General features: G+C 39.2%; 1 protein-coding gene and 1 long non-coding RNA gene across 2 annotated transcripts in view; one reads left to right on the top strand and one right to left on the bottom strand.

The window, feature by feature from the left end:
• LOC133543159 (A disintegrin and metalloproteinase with thrombospondin motifs 7) overlaps positions 1-24329 on the top strand; it is a 292170-nt gene that overhangs the window by 120780 nt on the left and 147061 nt on the right. Inside the window, exons 7-9 of the mRNA XM_061887652.1 lie at positions 1394-1543; positions 5651-5794; positions 22305-22449. Coding sequence (XP_061743636.1) covers positions 1394-1543; positions 5651-5794; positions 22305-22449 — 439 coding nt within the window. The remainder of the gene's footprint in view (positions 1-1393; positions 1544-5650; positions 5795-22304; positions 22450-24329) is intronic.
• Positions 3993-24297, bottom strand: LOC133543163 (uncharacterized). Its single transcript, XR_009804334.1, has 3 exons — positions 24240-24297; positions 22268-22433; positions 3993-4502 (listed from the first exon to the last, which is right to left on the bottom strand). It is a non-coding gene; the product is annotated as an uncharacterized LOC133543163 (long non-coding RNA).

The following is a 24329-nucleotide window of genomic DNA, read 5'->3' as shown; positions in this document are numbered from 1 at the left end:
AATAAGTTTGTCAACTTGTTTAAGTCGGGGTCCATGTAAATCAATTCATGGTAAGTGTGGGGGTGCTGACATGTCTGAGTTTTACAGTGTGCTACCTGAAAATTTATTCATTGTGATTTTTGAAAGCAAATTAATTGAATATCCTTCAAAGACCCAGTCGGTATTTACTTTATTTATTTTGACTTTAACTATGTATAGCATGACCGAAACAGGAAGAAAAAAGAAGACGGGGGGGAAACTGCGGGGACAAGAGGGGGATAAGACAGAGAGACAACAACAACAGAACATTAGCAAATACAATATGTACAAATATGATACGAAAACTGAAAAAGTAGATATTAACACAGAAATTACATGACATTATTGCACTACCAATGGAGCAATACAAATACCAATAGAAATATCACTATTGATAATGAAGAATAATAATTTCCTCTGTTTTTAACAATACAATTGTTTCAAATGCAACATTGCATATATGTAATGATAACTTGAATAACTGAAGAAAGCAGATAAATGGAGGGGAAGAAAGAGAAGTGAACTGTATTAACCTTGTAGATTGTTATAGTAAATGTAAGTTACATAACATTAGCTTTGGTTGCCTAATGCAGTGGTTCTCAAATGGGTGTACATGTACCCTTGGGGGTACTTGAATGTATTCCAAGGAGTATGTGAGATTTTTTTTAAATATTCTAAAAATAACAGCAATTCAAAAATCCTTTAAAAATATATTAATTGAATATTACTTTGACAACATGAATTTAAGTTCATAAACTGTGAAAAAAAATACAACAATGCAGTTTGACAGCTAGATTTTTTTTGTGGACACGTTCCATAAATATTGCTGTTAAAGATTTCTTTTTTTTGTGAAGAAATGTTTAGAATTAAGTTCATGAATCCAGATGGATCTCTATTACAATCCCCAAAGAGGGCACTTTAAGTTGATGATTACTTCTATGTGTAGAAATCTTTATTTATAATTGAACCACTTGTTTATTTTTCAACAAGTTTTTAGTTATTTTCATATCTTTTTTTCCAAATAGTTCAAGAAAGACCACTACAATTGAGCAACATTTTGCACTCTTATACAATTTAATAAATCAGAAACTGATGACATAGTGCTGTATTTTGCTTTTTTATCTCTTTTTTTCAACCAAAAATGCTTTGCTCTGATTAGGGGGTACTTGAATTAAAAAAAAATGTTCTCAGGGGGTACATCACTGAAAAAAGGTTGAGAAACACTATAAATGGCAGCATGCGATAAAAGGCTCTCCTTTTTTAAATCCCACCACCTTTCCTTACCGTCGCCATTATTATGTCACCCTAATCTCTGTTGTCACTTGCCATTTCTAGCTCGTGTACATCTAATTAGGATGGCATTCTGTCTCTGCAGGAAGGACATCTGTGCATCCATCAATATGCCTTGCGAAACCCTGGGGTTGTCCCATGTGGCAGGGATGTGTCAATCACATCGCAGTTGCAGTATCAGTGAAGACACCGGCCTCCCACTGGCTTTCACTGTGGCACATGAGCTGGGTCACAAGTAAGTTTCTATGACACACATTAAAAGTAGTGTTTGCAATGGGCGAGAGGGCGCTACATTTCGAGTGTGCTGCAACCATCCCGCTGTCTCTGTTGTCAAATGCTTTCATTCTCTAAGATACATTCACCGCTATAAAGGAGTTCCCTATTTACTCTGGTTTTACTTCTCTATTCTTTTTGTACGTGTGCACCAGGGACATGCAGGTGTGGCAGAGCCTAACTTGTGTTAATAAAAAAATAAAAATGCGGAATTTAAGATTATTATGTAAAGTCAATGACTAAAAAAAATTCATAGTTTTTAAGACTGAAAACTTGTAAGAATTTCAATCTTCAGTGCAGTGCAGTTTGCAGTGGCGTATGTTAAATTTAAAGCACCACTGATAGTCACACACACACTGGGTGTGGTGAAATTACCCTCTGCATTTGACCCATCCCCTTGTTCCATGGGGATGGATTTTTCCCCACACCCCTACTAAGCATCAATCATTTACTGTAGTAAGTCTGCTCTCATTTGGATGCGAGCTAGTGGGTGTTCATATCGCCCTATTTAGATGAAGAATTAATTATAACCCACTTTAGGGGTTAAAAAAAATTGTGCCGCCGACAAGTGCCTTTGTGGCTTTCTCACTATCTTTAGGACTAATGTCAAAGTTGCCGAACTTTTCGGTTAATGTCAACAACTTTCTACTCTCCAAGTGAGAGACATGATGGATAATCTAGAATTAACTTCCACCAACTCTACTACTACTACGCAGCAGCAGCCTGCCGGCTGATGTCAATATAGCAGCATTAGCTGGTTAGCTCTCTGTGATCAATACACTGCTAAAATAGGATGCCTGCGTTAGTGCTTATAATAACAATATTGCTAATATTTAGTTAAAGGCCTACTGAAATGAGATCTTCTTATTTAAACGGGGATAGCAGGTCCATTCTATGTGTCATACTTGATCATTTTGCGATATTACCATATTTTTGCTGAAAGGATTTAGTAGAGAACATTGATGATAAAGTTCGCAACTTTTGGTCACTAATAAAAAAGCCTTGCCTTTACCGGAAGTAGCAGACGATGTGCGCGTGACGTCACTGGTTGTAGGGCTACTCACATCCTCGCATTGTTTATGTGAGCCTCCAGCAGCAAGTACTATTCGGACCGAGAAAGTGACAATTTCCCCATTTAATTTGAGCAAGGATGAAAGATTCGAGGATGAGGAAAGTTAGAGTGAAGCACAAAAAAAAAAAAAAAAAGAAAAGGACGGCTCCAGGTGGCGGCAGTGGTACCCTTTCAGATGTAATTAGACACATTTACTAGGATAATTCTGGAAGATCCCTTATATGCTTATTGTTTTAAGTGTTTTAGTGAGATTGTAAAGTCATACCTGAAAGTCGGATGGCTGCGGTGAACGCCAGTGTCTCTCAGATAAGCCGAGTAGCCAAGATCACAGCTGCTTTTTTGAGCTGCAGGATGAGGTTGCATAATCCACTGATGTCTCCGGTAAGAGGTGACTTAATATCACAATTTTCCCATCCAAATACTTGCTGGTTGACGTAGAGAAACGTGTTCGCCTGACCGCTCTGTGTTAAAGCTTCACAACAAACAAACACTGGCTGTGTTTCGGTTGCTAAAGACAGCTGCAATCCACCACTTTCCACCAACAGCATTCTTCTTTATAGTCTCCATTATTAATTGAACAAATTGCAAAAGATTCAGCAACACAGATGTCCAAATTACTGTGTAATTATGCGATGAAAAGAGCCTACTTTTAGCCATGTGTGGTGCTGGGCTAATATGTTCGCTACAACCCGAGACGTCACGCGCGCGAGTCATCATACGCAACGTTTTTAACAGGAAACTCCGCGGGAAATTTAAAATTGTAATTTAGTAAACTAAACCGGCCGTATTGGCATGTGTTTCAATGTTAATATTTCATCAGTGATATATAAACTATCAGACTGAGTGGTCGTTAGTAGTGGGTTTCAGTAGGCCTTTAATATTTAGGTCACAAGATGTAAATACAGTATTGTTGGCGTTTTTTTCGATTGTTTTTTAGAGGGTATTATCAGTGGGTATGTGTATTCCTATTAGTTGCTTTGTTAGCCACCTTGTACGGGTCGTATTTACAACTTAGAATACATAAGAAAAGCAATGCATGTGTGTTTTTGTCTTACATAAGGAATGTGAATGATTGGCAAAAAATTCCTCAAAAAGTGCAGTTCCCCTTAAGCCGTTATTTAACCTTTTCACGCATTTTCTTGTTGCAAGGACCATTGATATAGAACCACAGAAATTTCCTCCAGAAGGTCCTAGCTTCGTCCATGTGATGTCAGATGAAACAAAAAATTAGCTGTTTGGCCACAATACCCAGGAATATGTTTGGAGGAGAAAAGCTGAGTCCTTTAATCCCAGGAACACCATGCCGACCGTCAAGCATGGTGGTGGTAGTATTATTCTCTAGGCCTGTGTTGCTGCCATTGGAACTAGTATTTTAAATGGGACAATGAAAAAGGAGGATTACCTCCAAATTCTTCAGGACAACCTAAAATCATCAGGCCGGAGGTTGGGTCTTGGGCGCAGTTGGGTGTTCCAACAGGACAATGACCCCGAACACACGTCAAAAGTGGTAAAGGAATGGCTAAATCAGGCTACAATTAAGGTTTTAGAATGGCCTTTCCATAGTCCTGACTTAAACGTGTGGACAATGCTGAAGAAACAAGTCCATGTCAGAAAAAACAAAAAATGTAGCTGAACTGTACCAATTTTGTCAGGAGGAGAGGTCGAAAATTCAACCAGAAAATTGCCAGAAGCTTGTAGATGGCTACCAACAGCACCTTATTGCAGTGAAACTTGCCAAGTGACATCCATCCATCCATTTTCTACTGCTTGTCCCTTTTGGGGTCATGGGGGGGGCGATAGGAGTCTGAAGCCTATCTCAGCTGCATTCGAGCAGAAGGCGGGGTACTCCCTAAGGGAAATGTAAGCAAATATTAACATTGCTGAATGTATACTTTTGACCCAGCAGATTTGGTCACATTTTCAGTAGACCCATAATAAATTCATAAAAGAACCAAACTTCATGAATAGTTTTTGTGACCAATAAGAATGTGCTCCAATCAGTCTATCACAAAAAAGTAAGAGTTGTCGAAATAATTGGAAACTCAAAACAGCCATGAAATCATGTTCTTTACAAGTGTAGGTCCACTTTTGACCACAAAGTCCTGCAATAACTTATGATGAAAGGTACAAGCGGTGAAGTGAATGTGAATTATATTTATATAGCGCTTTTTCTCTAGTGACTCAAAGCGCTTTACGTAGTGAAACCCAATATCTAATTTTTACATTTAAACCAGTGAGTAAAAGCGGTAAAAAATGGATGGATGAATGAATGTAGTTAATGTACATGGGCAATTCATGTACACTTCTTCCCGTCTGTCAGGTTCGTCCCTGACAGTTTGGTTTTGTTTTAGTTTTTCCTCTGTATATGTCTCTGTTTCCTGTCAGTGTTTTTATTTTGGTCATTTTCTGTCTTTCTCCCTGAGCGCTGTTTCCCCTCAGCTGTGGCTGATTGGCACCTGGCCACACCTGGTGTCAATCAGCCCGCTCCTATTTTTAGCTGCCTTTGTCCTCCAGTCAGTGCTGGATTATTGTCGATGTCATGTATTCTTGCTCCTGTCGTGTCTTGGCAGCGTAGCGGTAAGCTATATTTGTTAGATGTTTGTAGCTTACTGTTTTTTGTTCCCTGCTTCCAGTTTGTTTTCATATTACAAGTACAACTTCTATTTTCCTGCTCGCTACCCGCTAGTTTCCACGCTAGGCCCTTTTTGTTTTTGCTAGCTTCCATGCTAAGTTCCTTTTCGTTTTCTAGCTCCCATGCTCGCTCTCTTAGTTGGTTATCCGCCTCGTGCGTGCTTTTTGTTGTACCCCTTTGGTTTGTTCTTGTTTTAGTGTCTTTATTAAATCATGTTTTCCAATCCAATGCCTGCCTCCATCCCTGCATCTCGGGGTTCGTCACAAACTAACTCTGACACCGTCTGTATTAATACACCTTGTGCTTCACACTTTTAAATCCCATAATAATCAATCTGTCCATATGCTATGCATTTTTTCTGGCAGTTTTGGGATTCAGCATGATGGCAATGGTAATGACTGTGAACCCATCGGGAAAAGACCTTTCATCATGTCGCCGCAGCTGCTCTACGGCACCTCTCTGCCCAGGTGGTCCCGCTGCAGTCGCCAGTATATCACACGCTTCCTAGAGTGAGTACCGCACAATGCATGCAAGGCTTGTATGCCTACAATCAGCCACAGTTCTCTGTCGTGTAATGTGTTATGCAAGGAAATGTACTTTTTACAGAACATAAAACAAATGCAAATAGAAATACATTATAGAGATGAGTGATTTATAGTACCGTATTTTTGGGATTATTAATCAGTTTTTTCATAGGTTGGCCAAGGGTGCGACATATACTCCGGATCTATTTATGTGTGAAATTTACACATTACCGTAAAATATTAAATAATATTACTTATCTCATTCGCGGAAGAGACAAAGAAAATGTCAGCAATCGTCACACACACGTCAACCAATAAGAATTCGGCGGGGGAGTGTCATGGCAGAAGTGCATTGTGGGTCATGGGATGGAAACTGCTATATGCTACCGCCATAGCTATTAAAACTGGATCATTTCAACGTTGGCAGTAACTTACAGTGGGGCAAAAAAGTATTTAGTCAGCCACCGATTGTGCAAGTTCTCCCACTTAAAATGATGACAGAGGTCTGTAATTTTCATCATAGGTACACTTCAACTGTGAGAGACAGAATGTGAGAAAAAAAATCCAGGAATTCACATTGTAGGAATTTAAAATAATTTATTTGTAATTTATGGTGGAAAATAAGTATTTGGTCACTTCAAACAAGGAAGATCTCTGGCTCTCACAGAACTGTAACTTCTTTTTTAAGAAGCTCTTCTGTCCTCCACTCGTTACCTGTATTAATGGCACTTGTGTGAACTCGTTATCTGTATAAAAGACACCTGTCCACTGCCTCAAACAGTCAGACTCCAAACTCCACTATGGCCAAGACCAAAGAGCTGTCGAAGGACGCCAGGGAAAGAATTGTAGACCTGCACCAGACTGGGAAGAGTGAATCTACAATAGGCAAGTATCTTGGTGAGAAAAAATCAACTGTGGGAGCAATTATCAGAAAATGGAAAACATACAAGACCACTGATAATCTCCCTCGATCTGGGGCTCCACGCAATATTTCATCCCGTGGGGTCAAAATGATCATGAGAACGGTGAGCAAAAATCCCAGAACCACACGGGTGGAGCTGGTGAATGACCTGCAGAGCGCTGGGACCAAAGTAACAAAGGTTACCATCACTAACACACTAGGCTGACAGGGAATCAAATCCTGCAGTGCCAGATGTGTCCCCCTGCTTAAGCCAGTGCATGTCCAGGCCCGTCTGAAGTTTGCTAGAGAGCACATATGAGAATGTCATGTCGTCAGATGAAACCAAAATAGAACTTTTTAATATAAACTCTACTTGTTTGGAGGAAGGAGAATACTGAGTTGCATCCCAAGAACACCAAACCAACTGGGAAGCATGGGGGTGGAAACATCATGCTTTGGGGCTGTTTTTCTGCTAAGGGGACAGGACGATTGATCCGTGTTAAGGAAAGAATGAATGGGGCCATGTATCGTGAGATTTTGAGCCAAAACCTCCTTCCATCAGTGAGAGCTTTGAATGGTTGACCAAATACTTATTTTCCACCATAATTCACAAATTCCTGGATATTTTTTTTCACCTTCTGTCTTTCACAGTTGAAGTGTACCTATGATGAAAATTACAGACCTCTGTCATCATTTTAAATGGGAGGACTTGCACAATCGGTGGCTGACTAAATACTTTTTTGCCCCACTGTAAAAAAACTGAGAAGGGCTGAACAAAAATGGCACCAAAAAAAAAATCATGTACTGCAGATTACAAGCTGGACGTAGTGAAATATGCAGCAGAAAACGACAAGAGGAAGCGGCGCATACCTTTGGAGTCGGCAGAGTTGTTTAGAAGCGACATCGAGGAAGAAGATTTCATGGGATTTATCGATTTAGGAGTGACAGATTGTTTGGTAAAAGTATACCATGTTGTATATTTTATAGTTATTTGAATGACTCTTACCATAATAACGTTAACATACCAGGCACCTACTCTGTTGGTTATTTATGCGTCATATAACGTACACTTATTCAGCCTGTTGTTCACTATTCTTTATTTATTTTAAATTGCCTTTCGAATGTCTATTCTTGGTGTTGGATTTTATCAAATAAATTTCCCCCAAAAATGCGACTTATACCCCAGTGCGACGTATATATGTTTTTTCCCTTCTTTATTATGCATTTTCGGCCAGTGTGACGTATACTCCGGAGCGATTTATAATCCGAAAAATAACACGTAGTGTATTGGCGAACACAGAAGCTGGTTTTCAAGAAAACCATGGGTGCCCGAGCCTTCATCCGCTTCAGCCGCACCAGACGTTCACACTAGGGAACTACATTTTCCTTTTCAAATTAAGACTCAAAACACGCCTGTTCCTGTCTGCTTATTTGCCATATTTTTTATCCATCTTTGTTGTTCTTGTTGTTTTTATCCAATAGATTTTTTATTTTTTTTTCGTCCTGTGTCCTCGGGTGCCGAGACAGGTGCCGTATAAGTAAAATGTATTATCAACATTATTCCAATGTAAGACATTTTTATTTTGCAAATTTTGTTAAACCGGACGTATAGTGTAGCACTTATATTTTGAAGCCGGAAAAGTAATTGGTTTTAAGAAAGTGTCATGCCATGCTTTGATGTTGGATTTACTGTTTGCAAAGTCTTTCGACTTCTTTCCGTTTTTTATTTCTGTTGAGCTTTTATATCATCCATCCATCCCATCCATTTTCTACCGCTTGTCCCTTTTTGGGGTCGCGGGGGGTGCTGGAGCATATCTCAGCTGCATTCGGGCGGAAGGCGGGGTACACCCTTGACAAGTCGCCACCTCATCCCAGGGCCATCTTACTTACTATATCAGTCACGGTAACAATTTAAATGTTATGTTATCACTGCTGCATCTTAACTGTAAACTGAACACCACCCACCTCTGAACAATCCAAGCAACAGACGTTTGCTGCAGTGATGAAAAATAGTAATTTCTTGTCAGGAGAACAACTTGCCATGGCTTTGAACCTGATATTTCTATAATGTAGCTTTTCCAAGGTCCATTTCTGCTCACTTGTGGCTCATCAATAGGCTAAGGCACGAGGGTCAAAAAGGACGCGTGTGCAATAATCGGCCATTTAAAAAATGAGTGCTGTTATTGTAATTTATACTTATTTTATACTTATTTATACTTATGTTTTAAAGGCCTACTGAAACCCACTACTACCGACCACGCAGTCTGATAGTTTATATATCAATTATGAAATATTAACATTGCAACACATGCCAATACGGCCTTTTTACTTTACCAAAATGCAATTTTAAATTTCCCGCAGAGTTTTTGTTGAAAACGTCGCAGAATGATGACGCGTATGATGACGGGTTTTTGTGACGCCTCAGGTTGTAGCGGACATATTAGCCCAGCACCACATACAGCTAAAAGTCTTCTCTTTTCATCGCATAATTACACAGTAATTTTGACACCTGTGTTGCTGAATCTTTTGCAATTTGTTCAATTAATAATGGAGACTATAAAGAAGAATGCTGTTGGTGGAAAGCGGTGAATTGCAGCTGCCTTTAGCACCGAAATACAGCCGTTGTTTGTTGTGAAGCTTTAACACAGAGCGGTCAAGCGAACATGTTTCTCTACGTCAACCAGCAAGTTTTTGGATGGGAAAATTGTGATATTAAATCGGCTCTTACCGGAGACTTGAGTGGACTATGCGACCTCCTCCTGTAGCAGTCAAAAAGGCAGCTGTGATCTTGGCTCCTGCATTGGCCTCTCTCAGAGACACTGGCGTTCTCCGCAGCCCTCCAACTTTCAGGGATGACTTTATAATCTCACTAAAACACTATTAACCCAATAAACAGATAAGGGATTTTCCAGAATTATCCTAGTAAATGTGTCTAATAACATCTGAATCGCTCACACTGCCGTCGCCTGGAGCCGTCGCCTTTTCTATTTTTTTTTATTTTTTTTTAGTGCTTCATTCTAACTTTCCTCATCCACAAATCTTTCATCCTCGCTCAAATTAATGGGGAACTTGTAGCTTTCTCGGAATTGCACTTGCTGCTGGAGGCTATGATTATAAACAATGTGAGGATGTGAGGAGCCCTACAACCCGTGACGTCACGCGCACATCGTCTGCTACTTCCGGTAAAGGCAAGGCTTTTTTATTAGCGACCAAAAGTTGCGAAATTTATCGTCAATGTTGTCTACTTAATCCTTTCAGCAGAAATATGGCAATATCGCAAAATGATCAAGTATGACACATAGAATGGACCTGCTATCCATGTTTAAATAAGAACATCTCATTTCAGTAGGCCTTTAAAGCACCACACAGCACTTCAATGTTTATAGTGGTACCTTGTATTGTTAGTTTGAAAGCTTGCAAGTGGTCTGTATGTGTGTTGTTGTTGACTCGTGACATGAGACTAGAAATTGGTACCAAATCTGGTACTTTTTTTGGCACCGAAAAAATCCCGCTGGTACTACCGGGTACCGATTCACGTAACACCAACGTTGCCATGTTACAGTACCTGCGCTGTGCATTATGTCACCTCCGATTGCAGATTGCAGACTCAGACGGTTATAACTACGTAGTTAAAACTCAGTAAAATTCCCAGTGGTTAGTTTGAGCGAATTAAATTAAAATAATCGAAAAAGTGACACCTGCACTTGTCAGGTTCTGTTTGTTTAAGACTCCATTAGTTCCTGTTTTTGTGCAATCTTGTTTGTTTTGGTTGCCATGGTGGCGTGATTTTCACTTGCGGCTGGTGTTTGGACACACGCACCTGCTGTCAATCATGACATAACTATTTAAGCCTGTAGTTGCCAGGTAGTCGGCCTGGCGACATTGACAGTATTCATCTCCTGCTTTGCCTATGTTGGATCTCTTATTTTTGTTCGGTCCATGCCATAGTTCTCGTCACCGTAAGTGTTTTTGTTTCATGTTCATAGTTCTGCCTTAGTGTTAGTTTTGTTCTCTGTGTTAAGTTTTGTGCCGCCACTGTGAGCACCTTTTGTTTGTACCCTTTTTGAGTAAAAATTAAATATGTTCCTACCGTTAAGCCACGACTGGTCTGGTCCGATTGTTTCTCGGGAAAACAATCCTCGCAGTAATTTGCGAAAAAATCCAAGTCCTTACAGCACTTTGATAAACTCACGGACTGACAGGCGCCAGCTCGCTAGCCTAAATGCTAACATGAAAACAAGAAACATTAACGTCTTTCTCCATTAAGAAACAACAAGTTAACAATGTATGTAACAAGTTATTGTTACATCCCTGACTCTTATACTTAGCAATCACTCCAGCAGCACTGAGAGCAGTCAGCCAAATCTCTAGGTACTGTTGCAATTTCAATACCAACCAATAAATTGCCTCAGAAATGTTATCCTTCCATCCATTTCCTACCGCTTGTCCCTTTTGGGGTCGCAGGAGCCTATCTAATTTGCATTCGGGCGGAAGGTGGCGTACACCCTGGACAAGTCGCCACCTCAACGCAGGGCAGAAATTTTACAATAAATCAATATATAACGACAAGACACCAGTTGCTATATATTGTTGCAATAAAATAAATTGATCATTTTATTGTTAAAAACATTTTTTGTTTTTTTTGACGCACACACAAGTACCGAAAATTGGTACTGGGAATTGGTTCGACTAAGAAAGGTACCGATCCCTCAATGAGAGTTATTTTTTTTTTATCGACCACAATCTGTAGAAGAGACAAGACAAAATTTTATTTTCGCTTTCTAACGTATAAAAATCTGCTCATTCTAGCTGGCGAGCAATGCAGCTAGTGGGAGCAATCAATTCTACCTCTAAATCAATTATAAAATGCATTCAAAAACAGTCAACAATACTTCCATTTACGTTCCGTAATAACCAAACTGTAGCGGCATTGTTATTGCAAGAGCGAACACTGAGGAACACACTAGTACCGAAAATTGGTACTGGGAATTGGTTCGAATAAGAAAGGTACCGATCCCTTAATGAGAGTTATTATTATTTTTGGGGGAATTTTGCTTATCGACCACAATCCGTAGGAGAGACAAGAAGACATTTTATTTTCGCTTTCTAACGTATAAAAATCTGCTCATTCTAGCTGGCAAGCAATGCAGCTAGTGGAAGCAATCAATTCTACCTCTAAATCAATTTTAAAATGCATTCAAAAACAGTCAACAATACTTCCATTTACGTTCCGTAACCTGTGTAATAACCAAGCTGTAGCGGCATTATTATTGCAAGAGCGAACACTGTGAAAACAGTTTTTCTAGCATAGTACCACATCAAAGTGTTTCAGTATTAGCCGTAAAAACTAGCTACGGAAAGAGATGAACTAGCGTCTACGTCAACACGAACCGTGTTTGAGTTTGTAATGCACAACACGCTGATAGAACACAAATCTGTACTGACTGAAAAACATGAACAATCATATTACAGTATCAGTAAAGTATTAGTCCACACTTTTGTTTGTACATAGCTAGTCAGATAGCATATGTACTGTAGTTGTACTAAGACCCATGACGTGCTGCGTGTATCCTGATCGATATTAAAGTGACTCACTTGATGGACAGGTGTCCAGCTGGCTGGGGACGTTTCCTGTTGATTTTGGGTAAGCAATCCATTTATGTCAAAATAGCTTGGCTCCGAGTTCCATATTTGCAGAGTCAAAATCAATCGCTTTCATCCCCCCCTCTGGCTTCCGTCTACTCCAACCTCTCATTCTGCCTTTGTGCTCGCTTCAAGAAGCAGCAGTATATTTAGCTTCAAAAGTATAAGGTTGTATATCCTCATTTGTCCAAAAATAGTCATCTTTATTGTTTGTCACAAAGTCTGCTATTATTACAAAACACACTCGTGTTTGATTCCAAAGTAAGAACACACATTGTTGCCAGAAGTCAGACGTGCGCTGCTATGGAAACAGAAATCAATGCGTGGGGGGAAAAAAAGAATTGTCCCAGAAATGATTAAAATTAGAGATGTTTGATATTCTGATGCTGTCAAAATCCTAATTACCAATATCAACCGGTACCGATATATACAGTCGTGGAATTAACACATTATTATGCCTAATTTTGTTGTGACGCTCCGCTGGATGCATTAAACAATGTAACAAGGTTTTCCAAAATAAATCAACTCAAATTATGGTAAAAAATGCCAACATGGCACTGCCATATTTACTATTGAAGTCACAAAGTACATTATTTATTTTTTAACATGCCTCAAAACAGCAGCTTGGAATTTGGGACAAGCTCTCCCTGAGAGAGCATGAGGAGGGGTGCGGGGTTGAGGTGGGGGAGTTAGCGAGGGGGGTGTATTGTAGCGTCCCGGAAGTTAGTGCTGCAAGGGGTTCTGGGTATTTTTCTGTTGTGTTACGGTGCGGATGTTCTCCCGAAAAGTGTTTGTCATTCTTGTTTGGTGTGGGTTCACAGTGTGGCGCATATTTATAACAATGTTAAAGTTGTTTATACTGCCACCCTCAGTGTGACCTGTATGACTGTTGACCAAGTATGCATTGCATTCACTTGTGTGAAAAGCCGTAGATATTATGTGACTAGGCTGGCACGCATAGGCGGTGCCTTTAAGTTTTCTTGGCGCTCTGTTCTTTTCCCTACGTCCATGTACACAGCGGCGTTTTAAAAAGTCATAAATCTTACTTTTAGAAACCGATACTGATAATTTTCGATATTACATTTTAAAGCATTTATCGGCCGATAACATCGGCAGTCCGATATTATTGGACACTCTAATTAAAATGATCAAATTATGGTGAATATTGAACATATTACATACTGTTATGAACATGTCTGTTCCTAAATTATATATAGACTTGCAGTGTATATATAAAAAGTTGATGGAAAGTTTTCAAGTTATTTAAGAGGGTTTTGATGGCTACAATGGTGACTTCCATTAGCCACATCTTTCAAGCGTTTTTTATCATCTTTAAAATAGTTTTATAAAACATATAATAAGAAATGCGTGTAATCGTCACTCATAATGTCTGTGAACATCCACCCATCCATCCATTTTCTAACGCTTATTCCCTTCGGGGTCGCGGAGGACGCTGGAGCCCATGTCAGCTACAATCGGGCGGAAGGCGGGTACACCCTGGTCAAGCCGCCACTTCATAGCAGGGCCAACACAGAGAGAAACACAACATTCACACTCAACTAAATAACTAAATAAACTAAATAAACTAAAACCTCTGCCTTGTCTTTAATTACATATTTAGGCCTACTACGCTACTGTATATTATTACTATTCGTCATTATGGTGGTATTTGGAGAGCCAAGTGTTTTCTGAGGTGGTACTCTGTAAAAAAAAAAATGTTTGAGAACCACTGCCATGGTAGTTCGCTCTCCTAGGTAAATCCTGTACATTATTATAACATTTCTAAAATAACTACTATCTATTGTTCTTTTATGTACAATATTTCTGATATAGGGAAGTGTTTTCCATTTTATAAGCCATTTCACACATAAGTCGCTACGGAGTATATGTCGCATCCCCGGACAAACTATGAAAAAAACTGCGATTTATAATCTGAAAAATATGGTAGTTGTCCATGAGTACTTGTTGCTGTTGGTTTCTTAGTTATAGGCGCATTTTCATAAAAACGTTCAGAAAATGTCCGAAATGGGAAAATTAACAAGTCATTCAATTTTAGGACGAATGATTGATTGATTTTAATTGAGACTATTTTTAGTAGATTGCACAGTACCGTATATATTCCGTACAACTGACCACTAAATGGTAACACCCCAATAAGTTTTTCAACTTAAGTCGGGTTTCATGTTAATCAATTCATGGTATAAATGTTTACTATCAGCATAATACAGTCATCACACAAATTAATCATCAAAGTATATGCATTGAATTATTTACATTATTGATCCTGATCATTTCTTCTATATTACCTTACGATTATGCTTCTGTGTTTGTTTATGCTAGCGACCTTGTAGTGACGAAGGCAGTGGATGATTTACATTTCTCTCCATTTCTTTCATTCGGCTATAAAAAACTCAAAAAGTTATGGGTGGATTTTCATCTAAAATTGGGGAATTTTCTAAAATGGCAATAGAAAAAACTCATTACATTTTGGGACTGATCCGAAATATTTGTACCATACTTGCCAACCCTCCCGGATATTCCGTGAGACTCCCAAAATTCAGCGCCTCTCCCGAAAACCTCCCGGGACAAATTTTCTCCCAAAATTCAGGCGGAGCTGGAGGCCACGCCCCCTCCAGCTCCATGCGGACCTGAGTGAGGACAGCCTGTTTTCACGTCCGCTTTCCCAGAAATAAACAGCGTGTCTGCCCAATGACCTTATAACTGTAGAAGGATCGAGGGCGAGTTCTTGGTTTCTTATGTGGGTTTATTGTTAGGCAGTTTCATTAACGTCCTCCCAGCGCGGTAACAACACACAACAGCAGCCACGTTTTCGTCTACCGTAAAGCAGTTCGTCTGACGTAAACAGCAATGTCGTGACACTCTTAAAAAGTTGAATACTGCCATCTACTGTACATGCATATGGTTAGAAAAATAAAGACAGAGAATAAAACAAAGATGGACGATTCATCCCTTAACTCAACAATGAGTAGATGAGTAATATGTGTGTATATGTGTAAATAAATGAAAACTGAAATTCAAGTATTTATTTTGTATATATATATATATATATATATATATATTTATATTTATATATATATATATATATAATATATATATATATATATATATATATATATATTTATAATAAAATAAACAAATATATACTGTATATAGCTAGAATTTACTGAAAGTCAAGTATTTCTTATATATATATATATATGAATTACTTGACTCTTAACCACGCCCCGCCCCAACCATGCCTCCCACCCCCCACCTCCCAAAACCGGAGGTCTCAAGGTTGGCAAGTATGATTTGTACTGTTAACTCACATTTATGTTACAAGCTTTTACTTGTGTGTATGTACGCTACCCGCCTTGCCCGGATGACTGACTTAAGTGCAGAAACCGAAAACATTATTGGCTGATTTCTGACATTTCCTGAATAAGGAACAAGTGATTACCCCCGCGACCCTGAAAGGGACAAGAGGTAGGAAATGGATGGATGGATAATTACTTTTGGACCTGATCCATTACATCACGTCCGGCTCACGTTTAGCTTTTCTCAAAGAAAAATGTCTTATGTTTGCATTGTGTTCGGTTGTACGATCCGTTCGAAACGGATAAACATTTCTTCGGTGTTCCTCGAGAGGTAATCGAGAAAGGCGGAAGAGTACAATATTTTCTGAAAAATGGCGAAAAATAAATGGCAGGCAAATCCAATGAAAGGGGAAAGAGCCGAAGAATGCAAGAGTCTGCAGTGATCACTTCGTTAAAGGTTTGTTTGATATACCTTTTAAAGGCCTACTGAAATGAGATTTTCTTATTTAAACAGGGATAGCAGGCCCATTCTATGTGTCATACTTGATCATGTTGCGATATTGCCATATTTTTGCTGAAAGGATTTAGTAGAGAAAATCGACGATAACGGTCGCAACTTTTGGTCGCTAATAAAAAAGCCTTGCCTTTACCGGAAGTAGCAGATGATGTGCGCGCGACGTCACGGGTTGTAGGGCTCCTCACATTCTCACATTGTTCACAATGTGAGCCTCCAGCAGCAAGAGCTACTCGGACCGAGAAAGCAACAATTTCCCCATTAATTTGAGCGAGGATGAAATATTCGTGGATGAGGAAAGTTAGAGTGAAGCACACAAAAAAAAGCGACGGATCCAGGCGGCAGTGGGACTGTTTTAGATGTAATTACACATTTACTAGGATAATTCTGGAAGATCCCTTATCTGCTTATTGTTTTAATAATGTTTTAGTGAGATTGTAAAGACGTACCTGAAAGTCGGATGGCTGCGGTGAACGCCAGTGTCTCTCAGAGAAGTCGAGGAGCCAAGATCACAGCTCCGGTAAGAGCCGACTTAATATCACAATTTTCTCATCCAAAAACTTGCTGGTTGACGTAGAGAAACATGTTCGCTTGACCGCTCTGTGTGAAAGCTTTACAACAAACAAACACCGGCTGTGTTTCGGTGCTAAAGGCAGCTGCAATCCAAAGTAATAAAGTATAGGGATTTATTTCATTTCAGGGTTTGATATTTTGCTGTCTGTTTTTTTGCAGGAAGATCTAGGCCCCTTGCGTATTAGTTAGTTTGCACTGTTTGCTGCCCAACAGCCATCTTGGCTTGGTTGACAGCCACAGTTTTTTACTTTTGGGAAGAAGTCGCATGTCGGAATGCACGCAATTAATAGATCGGGTCTGGGGCAGCACGGTGAAACAGTGGTTAGTACGTGTGCCTCACAATACGAAGGTCCTGGGTCCGAGCCTAGGCTTGGGATCTTTCTGTGTGGTGTTTGCATGTTCCCTCCGGCTTCCTCCCACCTCAAAAGACATGCTCCTGGGGATAAGTTGATTGGCGACACTAAATTGGTTTCTAGTGTGTGAATGTGAGTGTGAATGTTGTCTGTCTATCTGTGTTGGCCCTGTGATGAGGTGGTGCCTTGTTCAAGGTATACGCCGCCTTCCGTCTGAATGCAATTGAGATAGCCTCCAGGTGGCTCCCCCCGCGACCCTGTAAGGGACAAGCGGTATAAAATGGATGAATGGGTCTGACGCAGGTGCACTCGTGAAGTTCCTGTCTAGTTTTCTAGGGTGGCATAGCTCGCTTGGTACAGTGGCCGTGCCAGCAACTTGAGGGTTCCAGGTTCGATCCCCGCTTCCGCAATCCTAGTCACTGCCGTTGTGTCCTTGGGCAAGACCCTTTACTCACCTGCTCCCAGTTCCACCCAAACTGGTTTAAATGTAACTTAGATATCGGGTTTCACTGTGTAAAGCGCTTTGAGTCACTAGAGAAAAGCGCTATATAAAAATATAATTCGCTTCACTTTAGTTGCAAGACAATGCACAACATTCTGGGGTATGCGAGGCTCCGCAGAACAGCGAACATTTGGACATCTGTGTTATAAACTACAACCTTTTTGTGGCATTTTATAAGGAAGGGCTTTAATTTATGCAAATTACTGCAATTAAAATTAAAAATGACTTGTATTTAAAATGCAGCTTTTACACACCAAGAAACACTGTCGTGTAGATCGAAGCTATATGAACTTGTGCATAAAACGTCATTACTGTCAGGCTTGTCCTTGACAGTTTGGCTATGTTTTAGTTTTTTCCTCTGCAATTTCCTTTATTAACTCTGTGTGTGTAGTATTTCCTTTCAGCGCTCTTATTTTGTCTGTTTTCTGTGTTTCTCCCTGGGCGCTGTTTCCCCTCAGCTGCGGCTGATTGGCACCCGGCCACACCTGGTGTCAATCAGCCCGCTCCTATTTTTACCTGCTTTGCCTTCCAGTCAGGGCTGGATTATTGTCGCTCCTGTCGTGTCTTGTCATTGCAGCGAAGCGGTAAGCTATATTTCAGTAGCTGTTTGTCGCTTACTGTCTTTTTTTCCCTGCTTCCCTTTTGTTTTCATACTACAAGTAACGACTTCTGTTTCCTGCTCGCTATCTGCTAGCTTCCACCCTAGGCTCGTTATCTTCTAGCTCCCATGCTAGCTCTTTTAGTTTATCAACCTCGTGCGCGCTTTTTGTTAGTACCCTTTTGTTTGTTCTTGTTCTCCTGCTAGCTTCCACGCTAGGCTCGTTATCTTCTAGCTCCCATGCTAGCTCTTTTAGTTTGTTATCCGCCTCGTGCGCGCTTTTTGTTAGTACCCTTTTGTTTGTTCTTGTTCTCCTGCTAGCTCCCACGCTAGGTTTGTTATCTTCTAGCTCCCATGCTAGCTCTTTTACTTTGTTATCCGCCTTGGGCAAGCTTTTTGTTAGTACCCTTCTGTTTGTTCTTGTTCTAGTATTTTAATTAAATCATGTTTACCTATTCAATGCCTGCCTCCTCCTCTGCATCTTGGGGTTCGTTACAAACTAACTCTGACAATTATATCTGGAAGGGGCACTCATTGTGTATTTGGTAATTCGTTAATTTTATCTGGCAAAATCTGCACTCAGTTAATCTTCAAAAAATGATATATTTCCCCATTATTTCTCGCTTTGTGGTTTGATGAGGCCAACGTTTAGTTTCCCATCCTTGTCAAGAATAATCCATATTTAGTTGAATGAATGAATGGATTGTAGCTGAGATAGGCGCCAGCGCCCCCCGCGACCCCAAAAGGGAATAAGCGGTAGAAAATGGATGAATGGATGGAATGAATGGATGTGTGTGTGTGTGTGTGTGTGTGTGTGTGTGTGTGTGTGTGTGTGTGTCTGCTACCGCACTTTCAGCTGCTACTGTCAGTGACATTGTGTTTCCGACTTCAACTGCGTTGAATGTCTAAAATATTTCCTCATAGTTGCCCCAGTTACTCAGCTCCACGCATCTGGAATTCATTTGGTGGGCGTTCAGAGTCTTGACAGTCTTTGATTGCACTGTGGGAAACATAGTGCCCAAGGTTTTGACACCATGTACACCCATGGGGACATTGCAAGATAACGGCCAGTGAAATATGTACTTTAGATTGTGTGTTTGAGTTGTTGTAATTAAAAGCTAAACACACTGAGCTGTCTCATCTGTGAAAAACATATTTTTTTACAAATATTAGATGGCTCAAACAAAACTGCGACAGCATGTAGTCCCAGTGAAGTAATCAGTGATGGCAGACAGTAAGATTGATTTCAAGTGTGAGCCGTAGCACACAAAAACAATATAACTAGAACTGAAATTTAGCAAATTTACACTGCTTTCCATTTACTTAAAGCAGGGGTCTCAGACACGTGGCCCGCGAAAAAAATAAAAAAATAAAATGTAATTAAAAAAAATAAATAAATACAATTTAAAAAAAAATAAAAATAAAAAAATTGGAAAAAATTTTTAAAAAATAATAATAAAATATATATATATATATATATATATACACACACACACATATACAAATATATTCACACACAAACATATACATATATACACACTCACACACATATATATATATATATATATATATATATATATATATATACACACCACATACACATATACATATACACACAGAAATATATATGTATGTGTATATATATATATATATATACAAACCCCGTTTCCATATGAGTTGGGAAATTGTGTTAGATGTAAATATAAACGGAATACAATGATTTGCAAATCCTTTTCAACCCATATTCAATTGAATGCACTACAAAGAAAAGATATTTGATGTTCAAACTCACTTTTTTTTTTTTTTTTTTTGCAAATAATAATTAACTTAGAATTTCATGGCTGCAACACGTGCCAAAGTAGTTGGGAAAGGGCATGTTCACCACTGTGTTAACAACACTCAATAAACGTTTGGGAACCGAGGAAACTAATTGTTGAACCTTTGAAAGTGGAATTCTTTCCCATTCTTGTTTTATGTAGAGCTTCAGTCGTTCAACAGTCCGGGGTCTCCGCTGTCATAATATTATGCTTCATAATGTGCCACACATTTTTGATGGGAGACAGGTCTGGACTGCAGGCGGGCCAGGACAGTACCCGCACTCTTTTACTACGAACCCACACTGTTGTAACATGTGGCTTGGCATTGTCTTGCTGAAATAAACAGGGGCGTCCGTGATAACGTTGCTTGGATGAGAACACATGTTGCTCCAAAACCTGTATGGAACATTCAGCATTAACGGTGCCTTCACAGATGTGTAAGTTGCCCATGCCTTGGGCACTAATACACACACATAACGTCACAGATGCTGGCATTTGAACTTCGCGCCTATAACAATCCGGATGGTTATTTTCCTTTTTGTTCCGGAGGACACCACGTCCACAGTTTCCAAATATAATTTAAAATATGGACTTGTCAGACCACAGAACACCTTTCCACTTTGCATCAGTCCATTTTAGATGAGCTTGGGCCCAGCGATGCCTGCGCCGTTCCTTGGTGTTGTTGATAAATGGGTTTTGCTTCGCATAGCAGAGTTTTAACTTGCACTTACAAATGTAGCAACCAACTGTCGTTACTGACAGTGGTTTTATGAAGTGTTCCTGAGACCATGTGGTGATATCCTTTACAAAATGATGTATTTTTAATGCAGTACCGCCTGAGGAATCAACGGTCCGTAATATCATCGCTTACGTGCAGTGATTTCTCCAGATTCTCCGAACCTTTTGATGATTTTATGGACCGTAGATGGTAAAATCCCTAAGTTCCTTGCAATAGCTCATTGAGAAATGTTGTTCTAAAACTGTTCGACAATTTGCTTACAAAGTGGTGACCCTCACCCCATCCTTGTTTGTGAATTACTTAGCATTTCATGGAAGCTGCTTTTATACCCAATCATGGCACCCACCTGTTCCCAATTAGCCTGCACACCTGTAGGATGTTCCAAACAAGTGTTTGATGAGCATTCCTCAACTTTATCAGTATTTGCCACCTTTCCCAACTTCTTTGTCACGTGTTGTTGGTATAAATTCTAAAGTTACTGATTATTTGCAACCAAAAAAATGTTTATCAGTTTGAACATCAAATATGTTGTCTTTGTAGCATATACAACTGAATATGGGTTGAAAAGGATTTGCAAACCATTGTATTCCGTTTATATTTACATCTATCACAATTTCCCAACTCATATGGAAACGGGGTTTGTATATGTATGTGTCTGTGTGTGTATATATATATTTGTGTGCGTGCGTGCGTGCTTGTGTATGTATCCATCCATCCATTTTCTATCCCTTATTCCCTTTTGGTGTCGCGGGGGGCGCTGGCGCCTATCTCAGCTACAATCGGGCGGAAGGCGGGGTACACCCTGGACAAGTCGCCATCTCATCGCAGGGCCAACACAGATAGACGGACAACATTCACACTCACATTCACACACTAGGGCCAATTTTAGTGTTGCCAATCAACCTATCCCCAGGTGCATGTCTTTGGAAGTGGGAGGAAACCGGAGTACCCGGAGGGAACCCACGCATTCACGGGGAGAACATGCAAACTCCACACAGAAAGATCCCGAGCCTGGATTTGAACCCAGGACTGCTTGTTTATGTATATATATATATATATATATATATATATATGTATATGTATGTATGTATGTGTGTATATATATGTATGTGTGTGTGTGTATATATGTATGTATATATATGTATGTGTGTGTGTGTATATATATGTATACATACAGTATATGTGTATAAAGAGTCTTCCCTCAATAACCTCAGAATTATTGCTTATTAATAACCCTAACCCTTATGTGTTCCCCTAGTCTCCAAATAACTCTAAATTAAGTCTTTGTTACTTAGAATATGTTCCCCATACTAAAGTTTTACCGAAAATACTTATCGTTTTAGCTGCATCACCTGCTTCGTGTTGTATATTCCAAGCATGCTTGGACATCTATCTGTAGGAGAGGCGATTGATGGTAATGCCGTCATGCCCGTGCACCTCTTTCCTAAACGGAATCCTTGTTGTTGATACTTTAAAATAAATGTTTGTGGTGACAACTGACCTGTTTGCTCTGCTGCTATTCTATTTCCCTGTTGCAGTCGTGGCTGGGGTTGGTGCCTTGATGACGCCCCTGTGAAGGATACAATTTCTCAAGGTTTTCTGCTTCCTGGCGCTCTGTACAGTGCCGCTCATCAATGCCGGCTTCAGTATGGCTCTGGATCCATGCTCTGCGATGACATGGATGTAAGACTACCTTTCCATCTTGTTCTGTCTTGCTGCTATTCTTATCCATCTTAAATTTCTCTCTGGCTTGTTGTCACGTATTGTATTAGTTGTATTACTAGAGCACTTTTCACACCAAGAGCTCACAAACAGGATACAAACAATACACACAAATGTTCAGTTCAATTCAGTTTTGGTTTATTTTGAACATGCATACGATACAATGTAATTCATCACATATTTCCAGTTGTTTCAATAGAGCACGTCCGAAAAGGAGTAGGAAGAAGCTGAGCTTATTTAATGTTATCCTATTTCCTTGTTCTCTGTAAGAGAACTGAACAAATAAATAATAAACAAATAATATACCATCGAAAATAAAGAAATATTAAATACATAAAAATAATTTAGGTCTAAACAGAACACCCAAATTTTTTTTTCAACTTGTTTAAGTCGGGGTCCACGTAAATCAATGCACGGTAAGTGAGCAAGCTCGTCCAAAAGAAAGCGCCATAGCACAAACAATAACACACCTTTTAAGTATATTTAAAAAAAAACTAACTATTTGCATAAATTAGTGACACCGTTTTACAAGGCGCAGGATTTAACATATAGGAAAAATTTTGCAGTTTACAGTCCGCAATTCTCAGTAATAATGTGGTTAATGTATCACCAAACAACGTCAGGGGTCAGCAAAAACATTGGCATTGCCATTGCTATAGGCGAGCAGATCGGCGAAGAATTCCGAAGAAACTCAACTAAATGGCCTGTCAGATATCAAAACATTATTTCGGGGAATTTAATTCTTTTTTTTCTTCTTAAATGACTGAAAACAATATTGTCTCCAGCAGAAAGGGCACTTTTCTCACTCAGAGCAAAAGGGCAGGTGCTTGAGCACCACAAGGGGTTAAACTGTCCACATGCCTGGTTAATTTCATTTGACCTTTTCCAAACTTTGTCCAACTGTTTCAATGTTTCATTACTTTCCACTGGGGCTGTCGACAATAACAAGTTAACTCTTGTGATTAATCACAGAGAAACACGGCATTAGCCACAGATTAATCACTGTATGTATGTATGTATATATATATATATATATATATATGTATATGTGTGTGTGTGTATATGTATGTATGTATGTATATATATATGTATATATATATATGTATATGTATATGTGTGTGTGTATGTATATGTATGTATGTGTATATATATATATATATGTGTGTATATATATATATGTATATATAGATGTGTGTATATATATACGTGTGTATATATATATGTTTTTATCTATATCTATATATGTGTGTATATGTATTTATCTATATATATGTATTTATCTATATCTATATGTGTATGTATGTATGTGTGTATATATATATATATATATATATATATATATATATATATAACTGTTGTGCTCAACGGCAAATGCCATCCATCCATCCAGCTAGAAGAGTTTACATGTTGTGTTTTTTGTTCGATCCCAGAAAGACTGTTACTTAGACTTTAATCCTGGCTTTGTAGATTCACTAAACCGAAGTCTAAATGTAGTGAGTCTTATTCTGGGTTGTGTAGTTTTTTAAGTAAGAGACACTCCACCATTCCGTCGTTTCATCATTTATTGGCCACCTATTTTGGAAACACGAAACACATAAACAGGTCTCTACTTTTCTGGCGGACTGATACCTCATCATCAAAAGTCCGATAGAAGAGGAAATAAACATTCATTCATACAAAAATAATAATTTAAATTACATTAACAAAAACGCTTTATCACAAAAAAAATAATAATACACAAATCCACATACCTGTTTTGGAAACACGAAACACATAAACAGGTCTCTACTTTTCTGGCGGAGTGATACCTGCGTAAATACCATGTGTAATTATGACCAAAC

This window comes from Nerophis ophidion, linkage group LG25, assembly GCF_033978795.1.
Source record: "Nerophis ophidion isolate RoL-2023_Sa linkage group LG25, RoL_Noph_v1.0, whole genome shotgun sequence".
NCBI lineage: Eukaryota > Metazoa > Chordata > Actinopteri > Syngnathiformes > Syngnathidae > Nerophis > Nerophis ophidion.
The sequence above is the reverse complement of the archived record's forward strand: the minus strand, read 5'-3'. Positions and strand labels throughout refer to the sequence as shown.